This window comes from Dunckerocampus dactyliophorus, chromosome 9 (assembly GCF_027744805.1).
Source record: "Dunckerocampus dactyliophorus isolate RoL2022-P2 chromosome 9, RoL_Ddac_1.1, whole genome shotgun sequence".
In the NCBI taxonomy this organism is placed as follows: Eukaryota; Metazoa; Chordata; class Actinopteri; order Syngnathiformes; family Syngnathidae; genus Dunckerocampus; species Dunckerocampus dactyliophorus.
This window is the reverse complement of record NC_072827.1, coordinates 9,538,376-9,555,364: the sequence shown is the minus strand read 5'-3', so window position 1 is coordinate 9,555,364 and position 16,989 is coordinate 9,538,376. Positions and strand designations below refer to the sequence as shown.

The 16,989-nt window shown below is 38.6% G+C and overlaps 1 protein-coding gene across 4 annotated transcripts in view; it reads left to right on the top strand.

Annotated features, from left to right (window-relative positions):
• Window positions 1-16,989, top strand: part of zmp:0000001200 (dedicator of cytokinesis protein 9) — a 145,450-nt gene that overhangs the window by 85,250 nt on the left and 43,211 nt on the right. For all 4 annotated transcript variants that reach the window (XM_054788041.1, XM_054788039.1, XM_054788038.1 and 1 more), the window contains exons 8-27: window positions 3,182-3,356; window positions 6,405-6,457; window positions 7,954-8,028; window positions 8,138-8,278; window positions 8,379-8,579; window positions 8,663-8,785; window positions 8,863-8,945; window positions 10,014-10,136; window positions 10,273-10,352; window positions 10,424-10,611; window positions 11,982-12,047; window positions 12,120-12,212; window positions 12,279-12,402; window positions 12,473-12,591; window positions 13,456-13,542; window positions 13,653-13,742; window positions 15,707-15,822; window positions 15,902-15,971; window positions 16,051-16,176; window positions 16,269-16,340. In XM_054788041.1, coding sequence (XP_054644016.1) covers window positions 3,182-3,356; window positions 6,405-6,457; window positions 7,954-8,028; window positions 8,138-8,278; window positions 8,379-8,579; window positions 8,663-8,785; window positions 8,863-8,945; window positions 10,014-10,136; window positions 10,273-10,352; window positions 10,424-10,611; window positions 11,982-12,047; window positions 12,120-12,212; window positions 12,279-12,402; window positions 12,473-12,591; window positions 13,456-13,542; window positions 13,653-13,742; window positions 15,707-15,822; window positions 15,902-15,971; window positions 16,051-16,176; window positions 16,269-16,340 — 2,205 coding nt within the window. The remainder of the gene's footprint in view (window positions 1-3,181; window positions 3,357-6,404; window positions 6,458-7,953; window positions 8,029-8,137; window positions 8,279-8,378; window positions 8,580-8,662; window positions 8,786-8,862; window positions 8,946-10,013; window positions 10,137-10,272; window positions 10,353-10,423; window positions 10,612-11,981; window positions 12,048-12,119; window positions 12,213-12,278; window positions 12,403-12,472; window positions 12,592-13,455; window positions 13,543-13,652; window positions 13,743-15,706; window positions 15,823-15,901; window positions 15,972-16,050; window positions 16,177-16,268; window positions 16,341-16,989) is intronic.

Genomic DNA, 16,989 nt, shown 5'->3' with positions numbered 1-16,989 from the left:
ATGGGGGGGGAAAGGTCCTTTGTATAAGCGACATATTGAAAATCCCCAAAACAAGAGTGTGAACCTGCAGATGTTGAACTATGTAGCTGCAATGGTGTCTGGAGTGACATCATGCTGGGTCTGCTCTCGCCAAATATACCGTACGCTAAATTCAAACACACAAAGAACCACACAAAGAACTCACGAACGCAGGATGGAAAGTAGGAGTTGTAATCATGCTGAGAAATGAAGTCGCAGCTTCTACCTGCTGTATCAGGTCATTAAGTCTGTTTATGAAAGTTTAACTTTGGTGCTAAACACTCCTCCATGTTTATTCAGCCAGTCTGCAGATACAGTAATAGCCAGCCCCCTCCCCTCTGCTCACACTCCCACTCTGTTATCATAACATTTTACAGTCACTGCTTTGGATTCTAAAACAGGACAATCCACGTATGGTTGATAACTAATGATTTTCTCTCTTTTATGATCTTTAGGGTTCTTTAAGGTTCTTTACTTGACAACAAATGTAGCCAAGTCAGCAGTTTTTTTTTGTTTTTTGTTTTTTTAACCTTTTTTAACATTAATAATTTTTTTGTGCGTCCTCTCCACCAAATTTCATGACAATCCCTGAAAAAATGGCTATTTTTTTCTAGATTTATAGGGGCCACTATAGGGGGAGGTTTGGGGTTTTGTGTTCAAAACCCCTGAAATATAAAATTTTTCACCGCACTTGCAAACTTTGGTGAGTTTTGGTGAACATTTGGGCCTGCAAAATGCTAAGAAAGTGCCAGCATAATAGTAATAAAATAAATACAATAAAAATAATCAATTAAATAAAAATATAATCATAATTAATTGATAATATATAATAATAACCAGCAAAAAATTACATAAAATACAATACAATTAATAAATATATTTACAATACAGATCAAAAGTTTTGGGATACTTCAATTTCTCTGGAGGAAAAAGCTACATTTTTAAGCGTTAAGATGGTCTGTCTCGCTTCCATTGTTCATTCCCTTTTTTCGCCATTTTTGTAGCAACAAATGACTACAATGCTGTTCAACTGATGTTCAAGAGGGTATAGTACCACAGTGTGTTCCGAACACCGTTTTTATGCAGACAGAGGAGGTAGTAAGTACTCCAGAACTTGGAACACCTGTAGGAGTTAGTTGCACGACTGCCAAGGCTTGATCGACTGCAGAACAATTTTAATTTGTTGACCCATTTTGTGGTCCCTGAAACAGACCTTTTTGTATAATTCTGAAATACAGCGTTCCCTCGCTGTATTCACCTTATATTCTATTCATCTTTCGCGGATTCGCTGTTTCGCAGATTTTTTTTTGTGTGTGTGTGTTTTTTTTTTTTACAGAGTTACAGAGTGAGCCTGGTCCTTTAAGAACAATTGCACTATGGGAAGTTGAGTGTCTCTCTCTCTTCCCTCTCCCGTCTGTCTGCACCGCCCATTGTTTTCTGCGCCCTGATTGGCTGACCATTGTCAGTCAGTGGCCTTCGTGCCGCCATGCCATGTCTCTTGTGTCATCGCTAGCTTGCTTGCTTGCTAGCTTGTAAATGAATCTTCCGTACAGTACAGCGGAACGGGGCCAGGACAAAAAGGCACGGTCACATGATTGAAATATGCGTGAGTGACTTAATTATTTCTTGTGTCCGACCTGTAGGTTGATTTATTAAAATTCAAGGTTTATACTTTTTTGAAAGTTTTTAAACAAGAGCGAAATGTGAAAAAATGATACTGCCTGTCTGAGAAAACTGTATAAAATGTATAGTGATGGGTTTTACAGCCTTAAAATATATATAATAATTGTAAAAAAGGCTGCACGGTAGTATAGTGGTTAGCACATTGGCCAACACAGTAACAGCCTGGAGATCGGGAAGACCTGGGTTCGATTCTCCCTTGGGCATTTCTGTGTGGAGTTTGCACGTTCTCCCCGTGCATGCGTGGGTTTTCTCCGGGTACTCCGGCTTCCTCCCACATTCCAAAAACATGCATGTTAGGTTAATTGGCAACTCTAAATTGTCCATAGGTATGAATGTGAGTGTGAATGATTGGTTGTCTATATGTGCCCCGCAATTGGCTGGCGACCAGTCCAGGGTGTACCCCGCCTGTCGCCCGAAGTCAGCTGGGATAGGCTCCAGCATGCCCCCGCGACCCTAATGAGGAAGAAGCGGTATAGAAATGGATGGATGGATGGAATTGTAAAAAAAAAAAAAAAAAAGAAGTTGGCTACTTTGCAGATTTCACTTATTGCTGGCTTTTTTGGGAACCTATCAGTTCAACCTTCAGTTCAATTAAATTAAATAATGAAATGAAATTAATTCAATACATTGAATTTAAATCTGATTAACCTGGTTGGCCCCAGGTGAACGAACCACTTCGGTGCTCGGGCACAGTAATAATTCTAACAATACAATAATAATAATAATAATATTAATAAATAAGAAGAACAAAAAATGATAATAATTACCACTATTATCATCATTACTATCACCACCACTCAGTCAGCAGTTTTAACTGATACTTGGCCCTAGCAGAGACCGTGACACTTAGACTTCCAGTGTTACTTTGCGACGTAAATGAAAGTACTCTGACTTGTGCGACAGCTTACATCTGGGATGCTCCTCTTTCCAAAAAGTAACTCCCATTTTGGAACCATATATATATATATATATATATAACAGTGTTAGAATTGTCAAATCAAATACGTGTGCACAATTTGGAAAAAAAAAATGCTGGGCTGAAGGACTTTGGGCTGAAGGACTTTTATATATATATATATATATATATATATATATATAAAAGTCCTTCAGCCCAGCATTTTTTTTTCCCAAATTGTGCACACGTATTTGATTTGACAATTCTAACACTGTTTTGTTGGTGTTTTGTTGCCTGGCGATGATGTGACGTCAGCCTTGAACTGAATCAAGATGTGCTGAGATAAGATCGGGCTCCATTAGAATCAAATGTTATCTGGAGAGTTGACAATAACATGATGTTAGCTTTGGAGAGGAACGCTTGCCATGTTTCACATCTGGATGTCTAATATTAAATTATTAGAATTAAGTCCGTCACGTATTTGGATCAGCATGCAAGAAAAGCGAACTTTTAAATCTCTGCGCTGACATCCAAACCTTTGGCTGCCTCTTCTGTCTGTTCTCAAACGTAAATTTGTAATTGCAGAACAACAAGGTCCGGAGGTTTGCTTTTGAGCTGAAGATGCAGGATAAGAGCACCTACCTGCTGGCTGCAGACAGTGAAGGGGAGATGGAGGATTGGATCAACACCCTCAACAAGATCCTGCACAGCAGCTTTGAGATCGCCATGCAGGAAAAGAGGAATGGAGACATCCATGATGGTGGGCATGCTTTCTATCCTTGTTACATCCAGCCTCTTTTTCCATGCATTACTTATTATATATTCATATAAAATGAATAAACTCATAATATAATATAATGTAAATCGGATGAATCAGTTCCAGACACCTAAAATATTAACAAAAAATCATGAAATGGAAATGGAAATGGACAAATAAACATTTAACATCACTTTTACCTTTTTATTGAAAACTCTTGCTGGCAAAGACGGTGGAAAGCAGTGAGGGAGGAAGTGAGGGGACGGCATCTTCGCACTTTGCAATGAGTTCTTTTCAGTTCAATAGTTTCTTACCTTCTTTATCAAATTGTAGGCACTATTCACGACTATTTGTATGCAGTTTACTTTGCAAATTGTGAAAAATACAGCCAGAACTTGTTTTCTGTGCGCCACATTTTTTGTATGATTCAGTTTTGATTCAGCGAACAGAACAAATTTCTGACGGTTTTTATGCAGTTTAATTCGTAATTGTGAAAATACAGTCAAACCTTGGTTTTTGTCCGCACCGGCTTTTTTGTTCAATTCACTTTTTGGCAAAGATTTTCGTCAAAATTCAAAATTAATTGTGAAAAATACAGTCAAACCTCAGTTTTTGTACGCCCAAGTTCTCTGATGATTCGGTGTTTGATGAAAATTTGTGCCCAAATTGTCCCTGAACAAAAATGTAACAATTATTGTGCAGTCATTTTAATTTTTAGTAATTTGTGATTGTGAAAAATACAGTCAGACCTTGTTTTCTGTACACCACAGGTTTTGTATGATTTTGTTTTTGACAAACATTTTCTCCAAAATGTTTGCCCTATTCAAAACAGACATTTAGGACAGTTTTTATGCAGCTTAATTAGTAATTGTGAAAAATATAGGAAAACCTCAGTTTTTGTATGCCCCAGTTTTCTGATGATTGGGTTTTTGATGAAAATGTTTACCTTGTGCATATCTTGGTTTTGGTTTTGGTTGAATTTATTTCGAAAAGGACACAGCATACATTGAATGTTTACAAGTCTCACTTTCACATGTCCGAAAAGGAGTAGGAAGAAGCAGAGTTTATTTAATCCTACCCCGTCTTCGTATCACATCATTTGCTAATACATACATATGTATACCTACAAACGCACACTTACATACAGTATATATACGCATACATATGCACATACCTAAATACACACATATATACATATACAATACACACACATACAGTATACAGGTACACACGTGTAAAAAAAAATATATATATTTTTTATATTATATTATTATTATTATATTTTATATTATTATATTATTTATATTATATATTTTTTAAAAATATATATATATTTTTTTCCCTTTTTTTCCTTTTCCTTTACTTTTTCCGCCTTTTCTCCCCTGTCGATATCCACATCCTCCGTCTTCGGGGTTGCACTGTGAGTGACGCTGAGTTTGGATACAAGATTTCCTCTTTGTTGAGCTGGCCCCTGCAACAATTATATCGAGGTTATTGCTATAGAATGTAGTCCTTCTAGCTGCATTGGTCTGTCTTTCAGGGTGTGTCCTCCATTATGATTATTGTCATAGTAATATTAAATTGTAATGTGTATCCAGATCGCTGATATCTTGGACAACAAGCACTCTTGCAACTCCCGGACCTCCATTTGATTTGATGAGGATTTTATCGTTGCTTCTCCAAGTTCTTTGTATCTTTCCCTGCTTCCTCAAGTCTCGTGCTTTCTTGGCGATGTCGGCATATCGTTTTGTCAGACGCTCATTCATGTAGACATTTGTTCCTCTTAGCTTTTTTCCCTGTTTCAGCAGTGCAGTTTTGAATTCCCTGTTGGTGAACTTAATGATGACAGGTGTGGTGTTGTTTCTGCCATGTAGTGGGACGCAAGTGTCAACACTGTTGACGTCTACATCCACCTCCTTTGATTGTAGGAAGTTAGCAATCTGTTCATCATTCATTCGTGCATTCTGATCCATCTCGTCAAGGAGGTTTTTATTTTGCTCAGTGATATTCTCCTTTGCTTTGAAAATGTTTGCCATGTGCATATCGAAAATTTATGACAATATTTAAGCAGATTAATTTGCAATTCTGAAAAATAAAATCAGACCTCATTTTTTGTACGCCACAGTTTTTGTATGATTCAGTTTTCAACAACAATTTTGTCCCCAAAAAGAAATTTTCACCAATTAATTCTAATTGTAAAAAATGTGTTCACCCCAGCTTTTGTATGATTCATTTTTCAGCATTTAAAAAATATATATATTTAAAATTTTAATAATTTAAAATACAGATTTCATAGGATTTGGTTTTTGATGAAAATTTGTGCTCAAAGTTTGCCTTGTGCAGAACGAAATTAATGACAGTTTCTTTGGAGTTCAATTACCAATTTTCAAAAATACAGTCAAACCTTGGTTTGTGTCTGCCCCAGCTTTCGTATGATCTAGTTTTCTGCAAAAATATTTGCCAAAATTTTGCTTTTGAGAGAACAAAATTTCACATCAATTTTTATGCAGTTTAAAATGTGATCGTTAAAAATACAGTCAAACCTGGGTTTCTTCACCTTTATCAAATTGCTGGCATTCGTAACTTTCTTTGGCCCCATGGCAAGGTATTCAGCACCCGTACTCAATAAAAAATGCACATCGTTAGCATTGTTGTTAAAAAAAACACGTTAGTGAGTCAGCAATGCATAGAGTGCTTTTCTTGGGCACTCGATTCCGCAGAACAGCACAGTAGAGGGCAAATGGACAAGTTTGTTACATGCAAAAAATAGGGCATTTTGGTGAAAATCTTTGTGAAAAACCGAATCATACGAAAACTGAAACAAAATCTGTCTATAAATCTGATACTTTCTAATTGCTGATTAAAAACATGTATTATTGGAAAATAATTGTTATAATATAATATATTTTATTAATAATATTTTATTATTATTGAAAATAGTAGCAGTTTTTTGGAATGCGTATTCTTCATATATACCGGTACTTTCACATACATGGTGGTGAGTTTTGCAATATCTGTGACACATGTTTTTGGTATGTTTTTTCTTCCTAGATGATGATCTGGGAAAGTCAGACAGTTCTTCTGGCAGTATGGACAGTTTTCAGGTACTATACAGGTTACTTTGTCAAGCCTTTCATACCTTAAGACACTAAAATGCGTAATTAAAATCTTACACAAATTAATATATGGTCACTTTCTCTCTCAGATTTAGTTTAGCACTGAAGACCCCGTGTGGAAGTGACATGATATTTTTGATGAGTGAATCATTCCTGCTGTAAGCGGGAAGTATGTTACAGAGTAGATATTTGCTGTTTTAGTTGCTACCAATTGTGTGGGTATGACGCTAAGTGGAGTAGAATACTAAAACTAAGCTGGAAAACAGCTGCACATTTAACACTTTTGCTGCGTGTCGTCTTTGCACCACCTGAAACAGTTGAAACGTGAATGTCGTTGAAATGTAAATTTCCAGATGTGGCCAAAAATGTCTTAATGATTAAAGCACCTGACGGAAAATCTCTGCAGTGGCAGTGAAAGTAAGACAGTTAGTGCTTTAAACTTGTGTTGTAAAATTTGATGCTTTATTGATTAATCCATCGTTATTATTATTCTGATTAAAACATTTTTACGCAATTGGGCAGTTGTTTTGGTAAAAGACAGGCTGTGCAACCAAACAACTCAATATGGAAGACGCTAAACGGCAGGTTGGCTTTGTCAGTGGGAAATTTGAGTGCAGAAACCCATGATGGAACACTCGACTGACATCAAGTATTATGCACGCTTTGCAGAAAGAAACGCTTAAAATACCACATTAATACAAAGCATGTGTTAGTGGGGGTTATGCTAGCACCTTTGCGAGCTAATGTAAGTCTCTCTGCAAGCTCAGACGTTGCCCATGTTCTTGCTTCAGTCTCTTTGCTCATGCAAAATGAAACATATATATATATATATATATATATATATATATATATATATATATATATATAGATTAAAAACTGATTAATGTAGTAGATTAAAAATGAATGACATTTAACTGTGATTAATCACAATTAATCCACAATAACATTCTGATTAATGTGATAACAGCAATACCACATTAACACATATGTTAATGTTATGATGCATATATGCGGGGATTCTGCTAGCACTTCTGCTAGCTAATGCATCTCCCGCATTCTTTCTTGAGTCTCTTTCCGCATGCAAAATGAAACACAATTAATGTAGATGTAAAAGGAATTATATTTCATCATGATTAATCGGAATTAATGTCACAGCAACCCTATGATTTTAATCTGATGAAAAATTTTAATACTTTGACAACACTTTTAACACTATTAAATCTTTTATTATTTTACTATTATTATACTATTTATTATTTTAATTTCTTTCCCCTTATATTGTGTATTTGTCCGTATAAGTAATTAAATAATAAGTAAATATATTTTATATTTTAATATAAATAAAAGTTAATTGTGTCAAAATTAAAACAAATGTTAAATTATTACAATTATTAAAAAGTAGTACATAATAATGCAAAATGTTAAGTAATGCCAATAAAATAAAATATTATTTTTATGATTTTTTTTATTTAATTTTATTTTAGAGCGCAAGAGACATCGAGTCAAGGATGAGGAACGAAACAAGACTGAAGCTGTTCACTCTTGACCCTGACACACAGGTAATTCCACTTTGATCCTCTACATGTGCCAGTAAAACAGTATTTGTACTAGTACACATGAAGTACACGCAGTGCACGCATATTAAGTCCCTTCTCTTGTGCTTTCTAGAAACTGGACTTCTCAGGAATCGAACCAGATGTGAAGCAGTTTGAAGAGAAGTTTGGCAAGCGTGTGCTCGTTAACTGCAACGACCTCTCTTTTAATCTGCAAAGCTGCGTGGCTGAAAACGAGGAGGGGCCCACAACAAATGTAAACGTCATACTTTTCCTCTCCGCAATAAACCACAAGTCGGTGGAGCGATGTAATCGGACGTGCCTATTACTGTATGTATGTATGCTTGCTTCTTCAGGTGGAGCCATTCTACGTCACTCTGTCGCTGTTCGACATCCAGAATGGAAGGAAGATCTCGTCTGACTTCCACGTGGACCTCAACCACCCATCTGTCAGGGGCATGATGCCCAATTATGACAGTCAGTATATATACGTCTATCCTGAAGGGCCACGATTGGTCCAAGGGGTGTCGGAGACAGTCATACGTTATCCCCGACAGGTAAAAACCACAAGAAACCAAAATGAAGTCATCGCAAAAGTTGTATTCAAACGTGAATCTGCTTTAATTCACTGTCTGGACAGGGAGTGTTCTCTGTCACATGCCCCCATCCTGATATCTTCCTGGTGGCTCGCATTGAGAAGGTGCTGCAGGGCGGAATCAACCACTGTGCCGAGCCTTACATGAAGAGTTCTGACTCCACCAAGGTAATGACCTGGTTGCTAGGGCAAGAATATGATGCAGGCAAGAAAAGATTAATAGTATTTTCATGTTCTTCCGCTAGGTGGCTCAGAAGGTCCTGAAAAACGCCAAGCTGGCATGCAATCGCTTAGGCCAGTACAGGATGCCTTTCGCTTGGGCAGCAAGGTAAACCTGCTTATGCGTACGAGCGACTGTGCCGCAAGGTATGCTTTGGTGTGAAAAACTCGACCGCAAGGCCATAAAACACCTTTGGGATGAACAAGAACGGAGATAGACAGCCAAGAGGTCCAACATTCGTATCCTCCAAAGTCTTGTAGAAAGTCTTCCCAAAACGGTGGAAGCTGAGAGTATTGGCTGGATGTCCAGAGTGCGGCCCGGGAGCCCACGGCTATTTTTTATTGGCCCGCGGCACATTCTAAAAATATAATTTAAAGAAAGAAAGAAAATGAAAAAAAAAAACAGAAAAAATTTTAAAATCATCAGTAATTTTACAGGAATAAAGTCAAAATATTAATAAAAAAATGTTGTAATCCAACAAGAAAAAGTTATATTAATATTATGAGGAAAAATAACATCACTTTCGTGGCATAAAGTTAAAGAAAGACGTTTAAGTTGCAATATTATGAGAAACAAACAATATGACGGATAAAGTTGTAATTATTGGAAAATTAGGTTGGGGAAAAAGTTATAATACTACGGGAATAAAGTCAAAATATTACGAGAAGGAAATTCACAAGAAGAAAGTTGAAATAGTTGAAAAGTAAAAAAAATAGAACAGCAGAAGTTGAAAAAAACAGCCATCATTTTACAAGAATAAAGTCATATATTAAAAGAAAAAAGTAATATTCCAATTAGAAAAAGCCACACTTTTACAAGAATAAACTTGTAATATTATGAGGGAAAATTTTCATTTTCATTTTATTAGCATATAGGTGAAATATTAAAGAAAAAGTGAGACATTTTTTGAAGTTGTAACATGAGAAACCGAACTAAATAAAGTTGTTGTTTTTTGAAAATTAGGCTGGGGAAAAAATTATAATATTATGGGCATGAAGTCAAAATATTATGGAAATAAAGACACAATATGGTGAGGAGAAAATTTACAAAGATTAATTAAGAAGGAAGTTGAAATATTTGGGGGGAAAAAAAGCAAAAATGGGAAAAAAGAGAAAAGAATGAAGTTCATATTAATAATATGCTTTGCATGCGCTGAAGGTCAGTTGTCTGTTGCAGGTCGTTGTTCAAAGATGCTTCAGGGACGTTGGACAAAAGCGCTCGCTTCTCGCCGCTGTACAGACAGGACAGCAACAAGCTGTGCAATGACGACATGCTCAAACTGCTGGCTGACTTCAGAAAGTACGTACTGGGCACCTTTGGAAAGCTGCCAATTGCTATCATAAACAAAATTTTCCCTCGGCTTATTAAACGCACCAATCGATGCTTTCGATTTGGTGTTTATGACCGCAGATCTTTAACAGACATTTCATTCCAGGCCAGAGAAGATGGCAAAGCTTCCCGTCATCCTGGGAAACCTTGACGTCACCATTGATAACGTCGCCCCCGACTTGACCAGTAAGGTCTCCACTTGTCTTGTCTTGGTTCCTCCTGCCTGCAGATTGTTGATGTGATTTGGTTGCACGCAGATTGCATTTCCTCATCCTACATTCCCGTGAAGCAGTTGGATGTGAGCGAGAAGAGCAGCGTCTTCTTTGAAGTGGAGGAGTTTGTGCCATACATCGCCAAATGCTCCCAACCCTTCACCATTTACAACAACCACCTCTACGTCTACCCCAAGCACTTGAAGTATGATGGACAGAAGTCCTTTGCTAAGGTATCCCAAGCTTTTTTATCCCACAGTACCGTATTTTCCTGAGCATAAGTCACACTTTTGGCTGGTGGTGCGACCTAAAGTCAGGTGTGACTTAACATTTAATGGCCGCCACACACGGGAGGCAACATGGCCTCTACTCCATTCATTTTCAATGGAACCTGCGCGATAGGGTATTTCGCGTGTCACCGTCCAGCCAAGCGACACGCGAAATGTTCAACTTTTCAACGCTGTCGCCCAGACGAGGACTAATCAGCTGTAGTTTCATTGATCGACCAATGAGCGGACAGGATGCTAATCAGTACGCATACTTGCTGTGTTGGATTTCCCGGAGCTATTTGACATTTCTAAAAAAAAAGAATATAGAGATATAAAGAAAAAAGCAGATGCTTGGGAACTCGTTGGTGCCAGAGTAAACATATCTTGTAAGTTTACATTTAATTTACACAAACATTTATGTAAGTTTAGTAATTTATGTAAGATCCGGTGCTAGCAAGAGTACTCGATCAACACCGGTCGCTTTTTCTCCTCTGAACTACTTTGATACCACCAAATTCCCTCCACATCTGACAGCCAATCAAAGCGTGGGAGGTTCATACAATTTGCTCTGGATGTGATCACTCGCTCACCGGTGTAGGTGGTCACAGCCGCTGGTCGCCTCCTGTGTGCATGACTATGAGTTTCGCCAATTGTAGTGGTTTGTCGCCTCTGGTGTGTGTGGCACCCATAACATGTGCTGCCTTAAGTTAAAGTGGGGTTTCGTTTGGTTATTTGGCGACACCTAGTGGTCGCGATAATTAAGTTGAGCTTTTTGTGACGCAGACAGGCACACAAAATTGAATGATACAGAGCAGGGGTGTCCAGACTTTTTCCAGCGAGGGTCCCATAGTGAAAAATTAAAGGATGCAAGAGCCACTTTGATATTTTGTGAAGTAACACATGTAGATATTCCAAGAAGTTATATACCATCATTTCCGGTGTATAAGGCCGGCAAACGGGCCCCGGGCAGCATTTTGAACACCTCTGGTGTAACCATTGTTCCCCCACTCCGGCTTCGTCTACTTCTCTTGTGATTAAATGTTGTTAGGAGTTGCGCCATGACATCCATCCATCCATTTTCTGTGCTGCTTATCCTCGTAAGGGTGGCGGGGGTATGCTGGAGCCTATCCCAGCTGAGCAAGACGCGGGGTGCTGCGCCATGACACTCCATCATAAATACCGATAAATGCCATTTATAGTCCAGTGTGATTTATATATGTTTTTTCCCTCTTCGTGACGCGTTTTTTTGACTGATGCGACTTATACTAATACTTATTAGGAAACATTTCCATCCATTGTGACTAACTGGAACAATTGTTGTTGTCTAACCAAAGGCGAGAAACTTAGCTGTCTGCATTGAGTTCATGGACTCAGATGATGAGGATGCTTTACCACTAAAGGTAACTGTATCCTGAAAAAGCTCCATCAAGCACGACCACAAGCTTTAACCAGACATTGCAATCATTTCACAGTGCATCTATGGGCGGCCTGGAGGGCCTTTGTTTACTAAAAACGCTTTCGCAGCAGTATTACATCACCAGCAGAACCCTGAATTCTATGATGAGGTAACCGTCTTATTTCATGTTATTTGAATCCGGCGGAATGCTTATGTGTGGGTTCTCTCTTCCCAGTTCAAGATTGAGCTTCCGACCCAGCTCCACGAGAAACACCACCTGCTCTTCACGCTCTATCACGTCAGCTGCGAGAGCAACAGCAAGGCTAGCACGAAAAAGAGAGAGCAGGTTGAAACTCAAGGTAGCCCAGTCTCCGTGAGATGTCCTCACTGGGAAACGCTGCGTTCTTTACATTCGTTGTCCTTTCTCAGTGGGTTACGCCTGGCTTCCCCTGCTGAAAGACGGCCGTGTGATCATGAACGAGTGTCACGTCCCCGTGGCGGCCAACCTTCCTGCTGGGTATCTGAGCTGCCAGGAAGGTTCCAGCAAGGTAACCACTCACGGGTTGTGTCATGAATATCAATCCCATTTTGTTGTACGGATTTGCCCAATGACGTCATTGGGAAGCATTTACTTTTTCCATTGAGGGCCGAATACTGAAAATCAAAGGATGGACGGGCTAGTTTGATATTTTATATTTTGTCCACCAAACCATGTAGATATGCGAAGAAGTTATACATATTTAAAGAAAAAACTGCCTGCATCTAAGCTTTGTGATATACAGTAGGTTAAAAAGCCTATTATTAGTATGAACTTATTCTCCTCAAATTACACTTTTTTTGTGCCTTTCTCCATTTTTTTATTCTCCTAATATCATCTCCCAATATCATATTTCCAACCAAATTTTCAGAAATGTGCAAATTAATTCTTTGTTTTGTTTTGTTTTTCATAATATGAACATTTTTTTAAAAATAAAATCTTTTTTCTTTAATATTTTAACTTTGTATTTCTAAAAATTACATGTTTTTCCTAACAATATTAGACTTTATTCTCATAAAATTATGCATTTTTTCCTCGTAAGATGACATTTCTTTTCTCGTAATATTATTATTTTCTTTTCCCCGTATTTCAACTTTATTCTCGGAAAATTACAGCTGTGTTTTTTCCATTTTTGCTTTTGTTTTCTTCAAATGGCCACCAAGCCACCCTTTGGACACACCCTAGATCCCTGCTTTTTTAAGGGTTACGTTGCAGGACCACAAAATGCGAATGGCAAAAATCTAATTGATAATTAATAATAAATAAATAATAAAATAAAACAGCCCATTTTCTGGACATGAATGTTCAATGGTGAATGTGTGGGCATTCACTGCTCTACATACCCCAAAAATGTCTTTATTTTTCTTACTTCCAGCATTCCAGTCCTGAAGTCAAATGGGTGGACGGAGGCAAGCCTTTATTTAAGGTCTCCACTCATCTGGTGTCCACCATTTACACACAGGTTAGTTTTATTTTACTAAATAGCAAATTAGACGCCTGAATTTTCATTTGAGTTCTCCAGTAACCACAGAAAAAAAAAACGCACTGACAAAACATGTTTGTGTGTTTCAGGATCAGCATTTGCACAATTTCTTTCATCACTGTCAGAGCATTGCGTCATCGCCTCAGGAATCAGGAGGTGAACTAGTCAAGTACCTAAAGGTGTGTATTCAAATGTTGTTTGATTATTTTTCAACACAACAAAGTAAATGTAAGTCAAGTGTTTAAGTGATGATGTTATAATGATGTGGCTATTGCATTACATAATGTATACGCAGGATTAGAGCTCTGCCTCAACTTGATGAAGTTGTATGCCTGGAATTTTATTACGGGTCACAACATTAAGTACACTTATATCGTCTAAAGTGTGGATGTGCACATCAGAGGGCATCGCTCATGTTGGGTGTAATAAAGCTCAGTAATAAGCAGATGGTTTAAGTATTACCAAAACTGAGCATTAGCAATGGTCGAGTCATGAACAAATCGTTCAAAACCCTCATGTTTGTTACTGAATCAGGACCCACGGTTACTCGTTTCATGGATACTCCATGAAGACTTGAGTCTCACTGACTAATGGTTAATCGACATCGACGAAGGCTTTAGTTTGACTAGTTCATGAATACTCCACGCAGACTTGGAGATGAATAAAGTATTTTGCTATCCATCGATGAATACTGGAGTTTCACTGATTCATGGATACCACAAAAACTCGGGTCTGACTGACTTGTGGTTAAGACTCGATTTTTACCGATTCACGGATACTCAATGAAGACTCAAATTTCACTGATTCATAGATACTCCACGATGACTGGAGTTTCACCGATTCACGGGTACTCCACAAAGACTCGAGTTTCACCGATTCAAGCATACTCCACAAAGACACTGACTGACTCATGGTTTACGAAGTCGGCAAAGACTCAAGTTTCACAGATTCACGAATACTCCACGGAGACTCCAGTTTCACTGATTCACGAAGACCCGAGTTTCACTAATTCACGGGTTCTCCACGAAGACTTTGGTTTCACTGATTCACAGATATGCCACAAATACTCGAGTTTCACCGATTCAGGCATACTCCACAAAGACACTGACTGACTCATGGTTTACGACGTCGACAAAGACTCAAGTTTCACGGATTCACGAATACTCCACGGAGACTCCAGGTTCACTGATTCACGAAGACCCGAGTGTCACTAATTCACGGGTACTCCACAAAGACTAGAGTTTCACTGACTCATGGTTTACGACGTCGACAAAGACTCAAGTTTCACTGATTCCCGAATACTCCACAGAGGCTGCAGTTTCACTGATTCACAAAGATTCAAGTTTCACTGATTCACAGGCTCTCCACGAAGACTCTGGTTTCACAGATTCACGGATATGCCACAAATATTCCGAGTTTCACTGACTCCGCGAAGACTCTGGTTTCACGGATACACAACAAAGACTCGAGTTTCACCGACTCTTGGTTAATCGACATTGATAAAGATTTGAGTTGAAATATATACTCCGCGAAGACGATTCTCAATCACTCATGGATAATCGACCTAGATGAAGATTTTGGTTTACAGAGTCAGACCACAGGTGTAGATGCGAGTCATGAACAAATATTTAACAACTTTTACAGCTTAAGATGCGTTCAGGATCATCTCGTAAAAAACGTGAATGTGTTCTTCAATTGTCTTTGCACTGTAAAATGGATTAATGAATGTTTCTCGTTGTATTAAATGTCAGTACAGACAAATTACAAATGTGGAATGGATATGATGTAAAACCTTGTACGAAATGGTTGTACATCGAGTACCCGATTCAGAACTTGAGTCAGTTAAAAAAAAAAGAATCGGGTTTCCCATGACTATTTAGCATTGTTATCTTTGTAAAAGAAACCGTTGTACCACGTCCTAGAAGTGACATCTTGGTACAGGTTCTCAACTTCACCATTTGTGCTCATGCTCTGCACAGCTGACTCAACACATACCAGCTGACTGAGCCGAGATCCTAAATTGCTGGTCAGCGTCAAACCCCGCCTCCTGACGCCTACAGAGCATTTTCAGTATAGATAATGGATGGACGGTAGCCGTAATTATACTTCCCAAGCATCCACGTATTTCCTACTCTTCCATTAGAGTCTGCACGCAATGGAGAGTCACGTGATGATCAAGTTCTTGCCCACCATCCTCAATCAGCTGTTCAGGGTCCTGACCAGTGCGAGCCAGGAAGATGTGGCGGTCAATGTCACCAGGCACGTATCTTCAGCAGACACCACATGCTTAAGAGGCCTCTGCTGAGATCCTTCCACTTTTTCTTGGTTGATGTTGCAGAGTCATGATCCACATTGTAGCCCAGTGCCATGAGGAGGGGTTGGAGCACTACCTGAGATCATACGTCAAGGTTGCCTTCAGTATTACTTTTCACATGTATTTCCTGTTTATGTTGGAGGCTTCCTCTTCATTCCTATCATTCTTCTCAGTTTGTTTTCAAGACTGAGCCGTACACAGCTTCCGCTGTCCGGACGGTGCACGAAGAGCTGGCCAAAGCCATGACTGCCATCCTGAAGCCTTCCACCGACTTCCTCACATGCAACAAGCTGCTCAAGGTGATTTAGTGCCGCTTTTAACAAGAGATTTGTGTGACACGGCAGCGTGTAATTACACCTCCATCTTTCTTGTTTGTCTTCCCTGCTTCCAGTACTCCTGGTATTTCTTTGAAGCCTTAGTCAAGTCCATGGCTCAGTACTTGATTGAAAGCTGTAAGGTGAAGGTGAGTTTGCCACGAGGGTGGGTTGCAGTTGACTCAAAGGCGTCTGCTGATGTCTGCCGCATGACAGCTCATCCTCTTGGCTGCTAGATTGCAACATGTCAGGTCTTGTAGACAGCTGCATCACCACCGTCAAACTCTGTCCAACACTTTTTGGATGTGCTGTTTAACTTGCTACATTTATAGTCCATAAGGAAACCGCATCCTTGGGTTTGTCTTCCACTGGCACCTGTTGGACGCTGTAGAAGCATGTCAGCCAACAGTCAGTTGTATCTGTAAACAAAGGGTGCCGAATTTAAAAATTCAGTCACACTTTTTTAGCTGATATATTCTGAATATTTAGCTCGCTTTTCTCACATTTAACGCATTTCCTTCACATCTGAGGTAGAAATCAAATGGTGAATGTGAATGTCAAAATATGTTTGTAAATGCAGGCTAAATGCAACAAATGTTTAATAAATGCAATATATAAATATAAATGTGAAATACAAATGTGTGTACAAATGTATGTTATATGTGTGTGTATATATATATATATGAAATACAAATGTTAAATATATACATATATTAAATCTAAAGATAATGTTATATGTGTGTGTGTGTGTGTGTGTGTGTGTGTGTGTGTGTGTGTATATATATATATATACACTCA